Source organism: Pollicipes pollicipes, unplaced genomic scaffold, assembly GCF_011947565.3.
Source record: "Pollicipes pollicipes isolate AB1234 unplaced genomic scaffold, Ppol_2.1 Scaffold_4740;HRSCAF=5597_pilon_pilon_pilon, whole genome shotgun sequence".
Taxonomy (NCBI): domain Eukaryota; kingdom Metazoa; phylum Arthropoda; class Thecostraca; order Pollicipedomorpha; family Pollicipedidae; genus Pollicipes; species Pollicipes pollicipes.
This window is the reverse complement of record NW_023596545.1, coordinates 16,182,375-16,194,708: the sequence shown is the minus strand read 5'-3', so window position 1 is coordinate 16,194,708 and position 12,334 is coordinate 16,182,375. Positions and strand designations below refer to the sequence as shown.

The 12,334-nt window shown below is 54.4% G+C and overlaps 1 protein-coding gene across 1 annotated transcript; it reads left to right on the top strand.

Annotated features, from left to right (window-relative positions):
* Positions 1-278: 278 nt before the first annotated feature.
* On the top strand, positions 279-8,696 carry LOC119097988 (3-hydroxyisobutyrate dehydrogenase, mitochondrial-like; the record flags this gene model as incomplete). The annotated part of the gene is given in 8 exon segments (XM_037220921.1): positions 279-395; positions 735-913; positions 1,588-1,709; positions 4,776-4,986; positions 5,635-5,761; positions 8,557-8,604; positions 8,606-8,653; positions 8,655-8,696. Coding segments are annotated over 8 exon segments (813 nt in total), but the record flags the coding sequence as incomplete, so codon positions are not given.
* Between the last annotated feature and the right edge of the window lie 3,638 nt (positions 8,697-12,334).

Sequence of the window (12,334 nt, the reverse complement as noted above, 5' to 3'; positions counted from 1 at the left end):
CCTTGTGGTAGCCGGGCGTGAAGTAGGTCCCTTAGCGCATCTTTGCCGAACTGCAGAATGTTCCACATTCGAAGAAATGAAAGGAAGAATCATATGTGATAAAATAAGCCCACTTATAATTCCATGCACATAGTCCAGTAGCAATCCTCCATTAGATGGCAACTTCAAATGCTCTGTGATATTCACCTCATGTTGGTCTTGTTGCCAGCTTCACACCTGTCATTAATGGGTTTACAGCTTGATACTACTGTATGAGAATATGGCCATGTTTGTCTCAGACTGCAATGGTTTTTTCTTGAACAGCTACGTCCGGCAGCCATGCAACCAACTCGAAAGTGGGCTTCATCGGTCTTGGAAATATGGGAGGACCCATGGCTGAGAACTTGATCAACAAGGTATAAGGCACAACTCATTTGTATTATAGCTTGTCAACAGTTCTTTTTTCAAGAAATGTTGCGGAAATCGTGTGAATACATGCACCATGACCTGTTGGTATTGTTCAAGTTCTTCTTCTGACAGCTTATCCTATATGGTGTTTATCACCTGTGTTGTTGCCCACTCGAGTGTACATCTTCCTTACAGTGGCTGGGGTCTCCTGTGCCAATAACCTGCTTTGGCCATTGTTCCCTGACACGCCAACTGGGCGGACATACTGTGCGGACAGTCCGCAGTGCCGTGCTCGGCTTACGTGACGGCGAGGTGCCTGTGAGCACGGACACACCCCGCATGCCCAGGGCCACGGCGTGTCGGTGTTCGACGTCTCGGAGGAGGCGGCCGGCCGGCTGGGCTCGCTCGGCGCCCAGGTGTGCTCCTCGCCGGCGGCCGTGGCCGAGGGGTGCGACCGCATCGTCAGCATGCTGCCCAACAGTCGGCACGTGCAGGACGTGTACGCGGGTGCTAACGGCGTACTCAGGTCAGTGGTCGTGGCGTTCGCCGACGACGACGGACTATATAATGGCAATGTGGTGGTCAATATAGGTGCTAGGCAATCAGTTATTTACCAGAGAGAAAAACATTGTTTTGTCCGCTGTCTGAAAATTATTTAATATGCTTTCATGTGTCGACAGTTTACATATTTTCTGTGCTGACCCTCGACAACGGCGCTTCTCCTTCATCCGACGTGTCCCCAATCCGCAACGCAATTGAAAAATTGTATGTGGCTGTCGTGCCCGGCGTATTTTCACCTCAACGTACATTTGGCTGGAACAAAAACTCAGCTCATGTCAAATCTGAATATTTGAATGGGTTATTCAGGTTTATGTTCTTACCCACCTGCTTCATATGTATACGTGCCCAAATATTCCAATACTGAGACCAAACCAGGTGCTCAGTTCTGGTCACTTTCTCGAGCAGTAACCGGGGCCAAGAAAAGTTGTTTGTTGACAGAATAAACCAGAGTTCTCTGCTTAGCTCAGCTCCGTCCCCAGCGCTGATATCAGATCGCCACTTGTGTCCTCGTGCGCCGCCACTTCGGTTTCGTCTCGGCGTGAGATGGCACCGTGGCGTGATCTGGCGTTAGGCCCGCCGCTAATGGTACCTGTGAAGGCTGGCTGCCCGTCTGACGCGGCGGCCTGTCCGTGCGCACAGCACGGTGCGGCCCGGCACTCTGATGATCGACAGCAGCACCATTGATCCGGCCGTCTCCCAAGAGATGGCGCTGGCAGCAGACGCCAAGTCCGCCGTCTACATGGACGCACCCGTTTCAGGCGGTACGTGGCGCGTGGCGCTTAATCGCCATTGTCGGGACCCCGTGCCTTTGGGAAGGCTGAGGAGAAGGGGGCGATGCGGTGAGTGGTGGGGGTGATGCGGCGAAGGGGTGACCCGCATTGCTTGTGCTTACCAGCAGACATTGTGCGGGATGAGCGGAATGAGTGGGGGCTGACCACGACTGAGACACGCGATCGCCGGCCGGGAACGCTGACATGTTCACATGCAGGGACGGGTCCAGAGAAGGGGGACGGGGGGTGGGCACGAGCCTCCACCCGAAACCGAAGATCGAAATACATTCCAATTGATCGAACCCACCCCGATACCGGGGGCACGAGTCCCACCCCGATCGGAAAGTGAAGGTGCATCTTTAGGGACCGCTCTAGGGCGCCGAAGACGCCTGACTATGGAGGCGCTCCTAAAGAGACGCCCGGAATGGACCGGAACAGGGCTGGTTGTTAAATGGTCATGAAGATCTAACCAAACCTTGGGAGGCGAGAGGGGGGGGGGGGGGGGCGAGGAGTAGAAAAGTCGCCCCTGATGGTTGAGAGGACGCCCAGTGTGTCCTGCAAGTATGTCACAAAGTCTAGAACGATGCCCTGAATACTAAAAGGACATCAAAACCTTCGAGGGAAAAGCAAAAGCAAAGGACTGAAGAGGAGGCGTCTTCCGGGGGCTTATTTGGGTGCCCCGTACTCTATGTTCTGGGGAAAAGAACACCGTTAATAATAAATTGGCGTCCCAAGAACTGGAAAGCCGCCCCCCAATGGCTCATTGGGCGCCACTGAAGTTCAGAGGTGCGCCCCGAGGGCAACGTGCAGGCTTAAAGAATAAAAGAGTGTCCCCAAACCCGGGAGAGGCGCCCTGAGGACCCAACGGGCGTTATTGACGTTTGAAATATGTCCCAGGAACAGGTGTAAGGTGTTCAAAAATGCAAAATAATATCCCATACCCTGATAAGCCCCCGAGAGCTAAATGGGCGTCCTTGTGGTTTGATAGTAGGTCCCGAAGTCTACAAGAATGCCGTTCTATTTCATGTTTAAAAAAACGGTGCCCCAAACCTTTAGGGGGCTCTGAGGATCAAAAGATGCCCGTGTGGTCTAAGAAAATTTGCTTCGATGTCTAGAAGGGATGAACTTAGGAGTCTTGGTGTCCCACAATGTCGGGGGTGCCCGCGATGGCCAAAAGAGCACCCCTGATGTATGAAAACACGTCCCGATGATGAAAAGAACGCCTTTAAGAACAGAATAGTGCCCAAATCCCCGGAGGGCCATCCTGAGGACTCCAACATTGTCCCTGCGGTCTGAAACGCGTCCTGATGTCTAAGAGGACGTCTTAAAAAGCAAAAGGACGTTCACAGCAAAAGGAAACAAAATCTTGAGAGGTGGTCCCGAGGAGTTAAAGGGTGCTTCCTGGGGTTGGAAATATTATCTATGTTTAAAAGGACCGGCGAAATCTGGATGGCTTGCCTAACATCCGAAAATAGCCCATTAGGCTAAGACACTAAAAATATAATGGCGTTCCAAATTCTGGACAAGTGCCCGGAGGTACTAAAATGGCGTCTGTGATACATGAAAAACGTCACGAGGTCGATAAAGAGGTCCTAAAGAATAAAAGGTTACCCAAGAGCCACATGGGGGAGGGTCTTGCGCGACCTTGGTGCTTTGGATTGGCGCCCACGGTGTCCGAAGAATAGCATACGCGTTACATTCAGGACATTGAAGTCTCAAGGCATGCAAGACAAGACACAAGTTTCAAGCCAAGAAATTAAAGTTTCATAGGAAACACAAAATGTGCCTGTGCGGCAAAGGGATCCTGTTGCGCCTACTATGAAAGGAAATCGATTACGCGGAGGATGAAAGTCCCGTTTGTGTGCTGCCTGCACTTCAGTACCGTCACGAACTACTCTCATACAACGATTCACTCCCGTACGTGACGCCTAGTCCCACATTCCGGTAGTTCAGTGGTAGAGATTCCACCCCTCCACCGTAGTAGCACGTGCCTGTGACTGAAAAATGGCGCCTCAGGCATAGCGTAACGACAGAAAGCGCCCAGCTTCCTGCCTGCCCGGCGACACGGGACCATCTCTCCGTGCAATCTCTGTGCGTCAAAATGCAAAAGCAAATAATCATTAACAACATTTTTTGGAGCTTCACCTGCCACCTCTACTGAGCGTAGGTATTAGCGCCTCAAAAACTGACTCTCCTTGCCTTGGCCGCGCGGCAACACAAGGCGAGCGGTCCTCGGAGGTTGTCAGCTCTATTACGTCACAGCTGCCGAACAAAAGCGCCTGGTGTTGTTGCCGCGCGCTAGCGCTCGTCCTCGGGCGGCAGTCGCCGGAGGTTGTGGTTCACGACACCACGAACAGGTGTCAAACAACGCTGGATCATGGCTTGTCGAGCGGGACTCTGAGCACTATGGGCAGTTTGGTTTTAAGTTAGGATTCCTTGAAACAGGTCCTGATGGGACGTGCATGCGTAGTGCCGCAGCGGGATGCGCACTGTGTGCTCTGCAATGCTTTGTGCAATTTTGCAACATCCTCTTATGGCTTCTCAGGGGGTTCTCGGACCTTGAGAGAAGATTGGAAGTGGTCCTGGGGCTTAAGGATGCATCGTTTTGCCATAAGTCACTCTTGCGGCAGTTCGCAATTTTTGCCACAAGTTTGAAACTTCTCGTTCAGTGTCCTTAATGCTTAGTGAGAACACTAAGTTGGTTTTAAGATGGCTTGACTCGTCAAACAGTTACTCTTTCCCGCAATATTCTGCAACATTTTCCATTATTTTCCTGTAAGAGCTCTGGCGCCTTCGAAGGCCACTGCGTAGAGTTTTAGGACACTACTTGTCTCGTTATGGGTATACCCTTTTCATTTGATGCTAGGAATGTCCTCTATATGTTCAGGCAACGTGGCCGCGTTACAAAGAAAACTGCACTTGTAATGTGCTGCACGCGGCGCGCCTTCCAGTCTATATACAAGTGTGAGGCTGGCCAACGCCGTGCGTCTCGCCTCCAAGGTGCTGTGCGCTGCTCGACCGCCGTGTGATGCGTTGACCTCTTACTCGTGCCGGTAGGGGTGAACGCGGCCCGCGGCGGCACGCTCACCTTCATGGTGGGTGGACCGGACGGCAAATTCGCCGCCGCCCGCCAGCTGCTGGAGTGCATGGGCCAGAACATTGTGCACTGCGGCGCCGTGGGCAGCGGTCAGGCGGCCAAGATCTGCAACAACATGATGCTGGCCGTCAGCATGATCGGTGCTGCCGAGACCATGAACCTGGGCACCAGGTGAGCGGGCCGGGCCCAGGCGGTGGCGGCGGCGCCTGCCGGAGTCGGGAGGCAGGGGTTTGGTGTCGGTCGAAGCCAGGAGGCGAGGGTTCGGCGCCTGCCGGAGTCGGGAGGTGGGGTTCGGTGTCGGCCGGAGTCAGGAGGCCGGGGTTCGGCGTCGGCCGGAGTCAGGAGGCGGGGGTTCGGCGCCTGCCGGAGTCAGGAGGCGGGGGTTCGGCGTTGGCCGGATTCAGGAGCCGGGGTTCGGCGTCGGCGGGAGTCAGGAGGCCGGGGTTCGGCGTCGGTCGGAGTCAGGAGGTAAGGGTTCGGCGCCTGCCGGAGTCGGGAGGCGGAGTTCAGCGTCGGCCGGAGTCAGGAGGCGGGGGTTCGGCGAGTGCGGCGAGGTGTCTGGCATAGCGGCCGGCGGACATCAGAATGTGGTTTGTGATCTCGTATGGGTTAAAAGAGTGGAGTGCAGTTTGCCAAGCGGGTTTTTAAACATACTTCTGAGAGAAAGAGGAAGCATACAATGCGGCACCCGGGTGATGCGTGGCAGAGTAATCATCTGCGTAACTATAACTTGCCTCCGCCTTGTGCGCGCGTTGATTGTGGCTCAGATCGTGCAGTGCAGCCCCGGGTCAGACTGATGACCCCACCTTCATCGGCCAGGCTCGGCCTCGACCCCAAACTGCTGGCGAAGATCCTGGCCACCAGCACCGGCCGCTGCTGGGCCATCGACTCCTACAATCCCGTGCCGGGCATCATGGAGAACGTGCCCTCTTCCAACGACTACAAGGTGAGCCCTCGCACCATCACCGCCTTTATTGCCCGGCCGGCCATCGTCGTAACCTGAAAAACGTATTTTTCCGCTTGCTTGTCATGTTGTTGCACGAGTCGGTTAGCATGCGCTCGGGTGGGGGTCAAATTGACCCCCGAAGGTTTTTCGGATTGGTTTCCTAACGGCCCGACATGGCGACGCCAAATTTTGCATAGCCGCACACAATGGAATAACGGGTCGTTTGGTATCAAACAAGTATAAGTACCTTGTAAGGTCGCTGACGTACGGCACGTCAAAGTCAGGCCATGGATTCAGCGAGGTCAATTTGTAGGAAATCGTTTATTCTGATTCAACCACGGAGTGTTAGACGAAGCCATACATCTCTGAGATACTTTATTAGGCAACACAATAATTGAATGAACAAATTCCATTGACCTAGGGTCAGGTATGAAGGTCAGGCCATGGACAAAACTAACATGCTTAATTACCTCAGGGCCTGCTGTACGCGGTAGTTTCTAGTGCCCCTTTCGAGTTAATTAATAACGGGATCCGCATTGTACATATTTCATGGACTTCCTAAAGTTCACAATTGGCCACCGACCCAAAATGACCCAGGTCAACATTTTGTTTCTAAGAACATTCTGCCTAGCGTAGTCTTTGTTGCTGATTCAAATGCAAAACCCAAAGCAGTCTTGCAGCATTCTGGTCACCATACCCTGTAAAATGTCAAACAGGGTCACTGACCTTAAGGGAGTAGTGGCCTTTTCTTTAGAACAGGTCTCTAGATTCTGGGGGCACTTTGCAGACCATTCTGGAGTTTGATCTTGTTTGACCTTATTTGACCCAAGGTCATTGACCAGGATGTCAATTTTGAACTAAGTGAGTTTACGTACACGCTAACACACCTTGTGACTTTGGTGTCAAGCACTATGAATTCTTGAGATCTCAGGTGGCTCAAATTGACCCCCTACCCGAGCGAAGGGTATCCAGCCGGCCACCTGGACGCGTTTTAGCGCTAGCTTGCGTCTGCTTCTGGAGTGTATTGCCCTAATTCGGACCGTCGGACGGTCTGCGATCGGGCTTGGTCGGCATGATGGGCCTTGGTGACGGTGTGTTGACACCCAGTCTGGTCGGCAGGGTAGGGCCTCGGCGCAGGTTGATGCCCAGTCTGTTCGGCAGGGTGGGGGCTCGGCGTATGTTGATGCCCAGTCTGTTCGGCAGGGTGGGGGCTCGGTGCATGTTGACGCCCAGTCTGTCCGGCAGGGTGGGGGGGCTGGGCGTATGTTGATGCCCAGTCTGTTGGGCAGGGTGGGGGCTCGGCGTATGTTGATGCCCAGTCTGTTCGGCAGGGTGGGGGCTCGGGGCATGTTGACGCCCAGTCTGTTCGGCAGGGTGGGGGCTCGGTGCATGTTGACGCCCAGTCTGTCCGGCAGGGTGGGGGGCTCGGTGCATGTTGATGCCCAGTCTGTTCGGCAGGGTGGGGCTCGGTGCATGTTGACGCCCAGGCTGTTCGGCAGGGTGGGGGCTCGGCGTATGTTGATGCCCAGTCTGTTCGGCAGGGTGGGGGCTCGACGTATGTTGATTGCCCAGTCTGTTCGGCAGGGTGGGGGCTCGACGTATGTTGATGCCCAGTCTGTTCGGCAGGGTGGGGGCTCGGCGTATGTTGATGCCCAGTCTGTTCGGCAGGGTGGGGGGCTCGGCGCATGTTGACGCCCAGTCTGTTCGGCAGGGTGGGGGGGGGGGGGGGGGCTCGGCGTATGTTGATGTCCAGTCTGTTCGGCAGGGTGGGGGTTCTGTGTATGTTGACGCCCAGTCTGTTCGGCAGGTGGGGGCTCGGCGTATGTTGATGTCCAGTCTGTTCGGAGGATAGGGGGTTCTGTGCATGTTGACGCCAGTCTGTCCGGCAGGGTGGGAGCTCGGCGTATGTTGACGCCCAGTCTGTTCGGCAGGGTGGGGTTTCGGCGTATGTTGATGCCCAGTCTGTCCGGCAGGATGGGAGTTCGGTGTGTGTTGGCGCCCAGTCTGTTCGACAGGGTGGGGGTTCGGTGTGTGTTGACGCCCAGTCTGTTCGACAGGGTGGGGGGCTCGGTGTGTGTTGACGCCCAGTCTGTCCGGCAGGGTGGGGGGCTCGGTGTGTGTTGACGCCCAGTGTGTTCGACAGGGTGGGGGTTCGGTGTGTGTTGACGCCCAGTCTGTTCGGCAGGGTGGGGGTTCGGTGTGTGTTGACGCCCAGTCCGTCCGGCAGGGTGGGGGGCTCGGTGTGTGTTGACGGCCCAGTGTGTTCGACAGGGTGGGGTTCGGTGTGTGTGACGCCCAGTCTGTCCGGCAGGGTGGGGGGCCTCGGTGTGTGTTGACGCCCAGTGTGGTTCGACAGGGGTGGGGGTTCGGTGTGTGTTGACGCCCAGTCTGTTCGGCAGGGTGGGGGTTCGGTGTGTGTTGGCGCCCAGTCCTGTTCGACAGGGTGGGGGTTCGGTGTGTGTTGACGCCCAGTCCTGTTCGACAGGGTGGGGGGCTCGGTGTGTGTTGACGCCCAGTCTGTCCGGCAGGGTGGGGGGCTCGGTGTGTGTTGACGCCCAGTGGTGTTCGACAGGGTGGGGGTTCGGTGTGTGTTGACGCCCAGTCTGTTCGGGCAGGGTGGGGGTTCGGTGTGTGTTGACGCCCAGTCCGTCCGGCAGGGTGGGGGGCTCGGTGTGTGTTGACGCCCAGTCCCGTTCGACCAGGGTGGGGGGCTCGGTGTGTGTTGACGCCCAGTCTGTTCGGCAGGGTGGGGGCTCGGTGTTGACGCCAGTCTTGACGCCCAGTCTGTCCGTTAGGGCGGGTTCGGCACGGCGCTCATGTGCAAGGACCTCGGCCTGGCGCAGGCCCTCGGCCACCGCGGCCGAGGCGTGTACGCCGCTCGGCTCGGCCGCCCCACCAGATCTACCGGCTGCTGGTCAATCAGGGCCACGGCCACCTTGGACTTTCTCGGCCGTCTACAAGTACATCTCCGAGCACCGTTAGGCGTGCGCCGCCGGCCCAGACCAGTAACGCATGTCCAGACCTTTTTTCAGTGCTGCGATACACGTCGTGAATCCCGTCCATGCAGTTAGTTCCCAAACTGTAGTAATAACATGTGCATGATTGAGGACGCCGCTTGTGAACGCTCACGGTGCTCCGCGATGACCCAAAAAGCGCGTTTGGTATCATTTGGTTGTAGTTGGTCCTGAGCACTAATTATCCGTAGGCTGTATTCAACCCTGAGTTTCGATTATTTTTGTAAGGATGAAGTTCGCCCCCAAACGGTTATAGCACTAAAGAATGCTGAATTCCTCTCGGGAAGCGGATAGCGTTTAGCGCCATAACAGCGGGCCGAATAGTAAGGTCCAATCCCCACCAGCAGTGCGAACGAGACCCGGACACAAGTTTTGCCCAGTCGACATCATCGTCCCAAGCATCAGTGTCACTCCATGGGACTGTACAGCCTTAACTGCCGTGATCTCCGCGTAGCCCTGCTGCCAGGCACCCTCCTGCCGTACTCGCCATATTAAGCCCAACCTGACAATGGCATTACGAGCAGGGCGAAAATACGAGAAATCCATTTTCGGAGCGTGTTCTTACGCTGCGATTTGCGCGACATAAAGCTCATTTAGTCCCGCAATGCATTGGCAAAACCACGTTTCCTTTGCTACCACCTGGGCAACCCCATTGCCGTGAGCACTTCTCCAGTGTAGGTAGGGTTCGCCCACAAGTGCATGTGTTTGCAGTTAGATGAACTGCGCCTTCCCAAGAGAGTGTGGCAGCTCGTGACAAGACAAAAGAAGTGCTCGATTCCGGACTCAGGATCTGCTTGCTTGGAGGGGGAGGGGAGAGGGAGGCTCACCATGGTGCGTAAGTCCTGCCAAGCCGCCGTGTCTCGACTTGGGGTACGGAGTGGGACGGGGGAGGGGGTCTGGGCCAGTACGGCCTCGTGGCGCGCGTGTTTCGCGGTGGAGGCATGCTCGGGCCTTTTAGTGTAGCGGAGAGCTCTAGCATTCTGATTGTGCAATATTGCTGTTTGACTTACGTAGTGCGGTATAGGTGTTTGTTCATCAAGCTCGGTGGTTAGATTTTTTAAGTTGTATTAGGTTCAGCGGCGTGGTGCGCTAGACTGGCCGGCGTTTGGCGGCTCATTTGTCTGACCTGCTAGGGTTTATTATGCAGGCCATTATCCACGCAGACACTGTGTTGAGCAGGCCCGGAAAAGATTGCGCGTTTGGAAGCAATGTGAAGAAGTCCCATGCAGTGCACATGGTACGAATAGACTGGTATTGGGCTCGTTTTTTGAACATTGGCGAATGGCATAGCGGAGATTGGTGACACCTCCTCCCTGTATTCCGTCCTATTTGTAGCTCACCGGAATTCACGACATATAACGCTGCGTTTATGCTGGACGGCTCGGGGGTTGGGTGATCCTAGTACTTTCGCTGCTTTCCAGCCAGCGGCGAGATATCCCGTGGAATACTTGTCACCAATGTCTGGTATTCAACTGCCGCGCATGTTGTATGTAAGACATGATGTCTCGATGTGACTGGAATAAAGTTGGCATGCTTTATCTTGTCTTGTGGGGCATAAGAGCAGAAAGCCTGCGGATGATACTTTGTCCAACGGACAACTATTCCCCACAAAAGCCAGGCGTACCAACATTTTTCTCCACCTTCCGCTTGCAACGTGTTTTGGTGTGCTCTCTGCGTAGTGCTGCGACTTGACGCTTTCGTCCCTAAAATATCGGCAATGGAGACGTAAAACGACATCAGCTGCTCATACGGCATGGGATAAAACCCCTGGGCATGCATCTTGTGGGGAAGATTGGCCTCGATATAGAATACTTCAAGCGTGATGTGTTTCAAAAGAACTTCTCTTTTGTAGGATTGCATGTGGTGACCAACCGTGTCCAGCTTTCGCGTGTAATGTGTTCAGGTTCCGTGCAGTCAGCGGTGCTGGTAATCCTAAGTGTCCAAAACGTGTTGAAGAACACCGATGAATCGTGCTTAAGTGGAAGATAGCGTTTGTTTTCAGGTTGCGCATATTAATCTGGATATTAGCATGGAAATCATATTTGTTAATATGTTTATGAACATGACATCCTACCATTAATCAAACACAGTTTCACTAGTAAGACAAGGTTATCTGAGGCCAATATTCTTCACTTCATAGAAGTATTCAAACCAGACGTGCATTGCATTCTAGGCTTTGTACTCTTGAGCTTCTTTTTTGTCGTTTCTTGTGTTATGCTCAAGGAAAATTATGACGGTATAACATTTTGGAAAAATCGCAGTTTTTATTTTTGCTTTCATGGATGGTGTTTGTGCACAGGCTGTGCACGCACGCACGCGCGTACACATGTCGCACGCACACATGCACGGATGCACGCACCACGCACATGCCACGCCCACGCACATGCCCACGCGCACACGCACACCCACGCGTACGCGCACACGCATACGCACACCCACGCACATGAATTGAAATCACGTAGAAGTTGGTAATCCACAATATCCGATGGCAACTATAATTGCACGCTAAATGCAAGGAATCAATGTCCACATGCACGAGAGAGAGAGAGAGAGAGAGAGAGAGAGAGAGAGAGAGAGAGAGAGAGAGAGAGAGAGAGAGAGAGAGAGAGAGAGAGAGAGACAGAGACAGAGACAGAGACAGAGACAGAGACAGACAGAGACTCTCCACATACTCAGAGTAAGGATCACACGATGTGACGTCGTGACGTGACACTATACAACATGGATGGTCACCACGGAGTGAGAATCGGATCCGTAGCAATGCGGATAAATACTACGGAGTGAGGGGCGAATCCGTATTAAGTTAGGTATCAGCTGAGAATGTCTGCTTAGACGAAGAAAATAAAATTTGCACTAATTGCCCTTTCCCGGTGAAGGGATTTTTATTAATATTCAACTCATCCATGCAGTATGGGTTTTCGGGATCAGTGTCATGTACAAGGTACAAAACAGGGAGGTGAGGATAGAAGCCAACTGCGCCCAGGGGGAAATAGCGACAATATTCGTAGGAACAATCCGCAAGCACATATACACACAAAAAGTACAAATAGTCAGTGGAGTTTCCCAAAGACCCAAGCCGTCAAGAACAGGGTGAGCGGCTCTCAGGCCCTCAGAGCCCTCATCGACACACGGAACGCGGACAGCGTCGAAGGCTGAGTGACGGCAGGAGGCAGCTGGGTCCACGAGGCGGAAGCATGGTAACGAAACCCCCTCTGTGTGGTCGAGAGTTTGCAGCTCGGCAGCTCCAGAGCTCCGGCCTCGAATGGGCAGGTGGCCCGGCGAGACACCGCGGATCGAATGACAAACATGCGACGAATCGTCAGCGGGCTGAGCGGGTCAAGAAAGGCTTTGTGGAGGTCTCTCGCACACCAGCTGCTCCGCCTGGGCCCAACCCGGGGACGTCAGCGTCGGGCCGACTCTCTCCCGCCGCCGCACGCCAGTCACGATCCGAGCACTTAAGATGTCCGTGAGGCTGCCGGTTTACACAGCAAGTTATTCTGCGACGTGTTCCGATTTCTCTGAAGGTCGTAAGATGAATTATAGCACGATAACCTCAAAA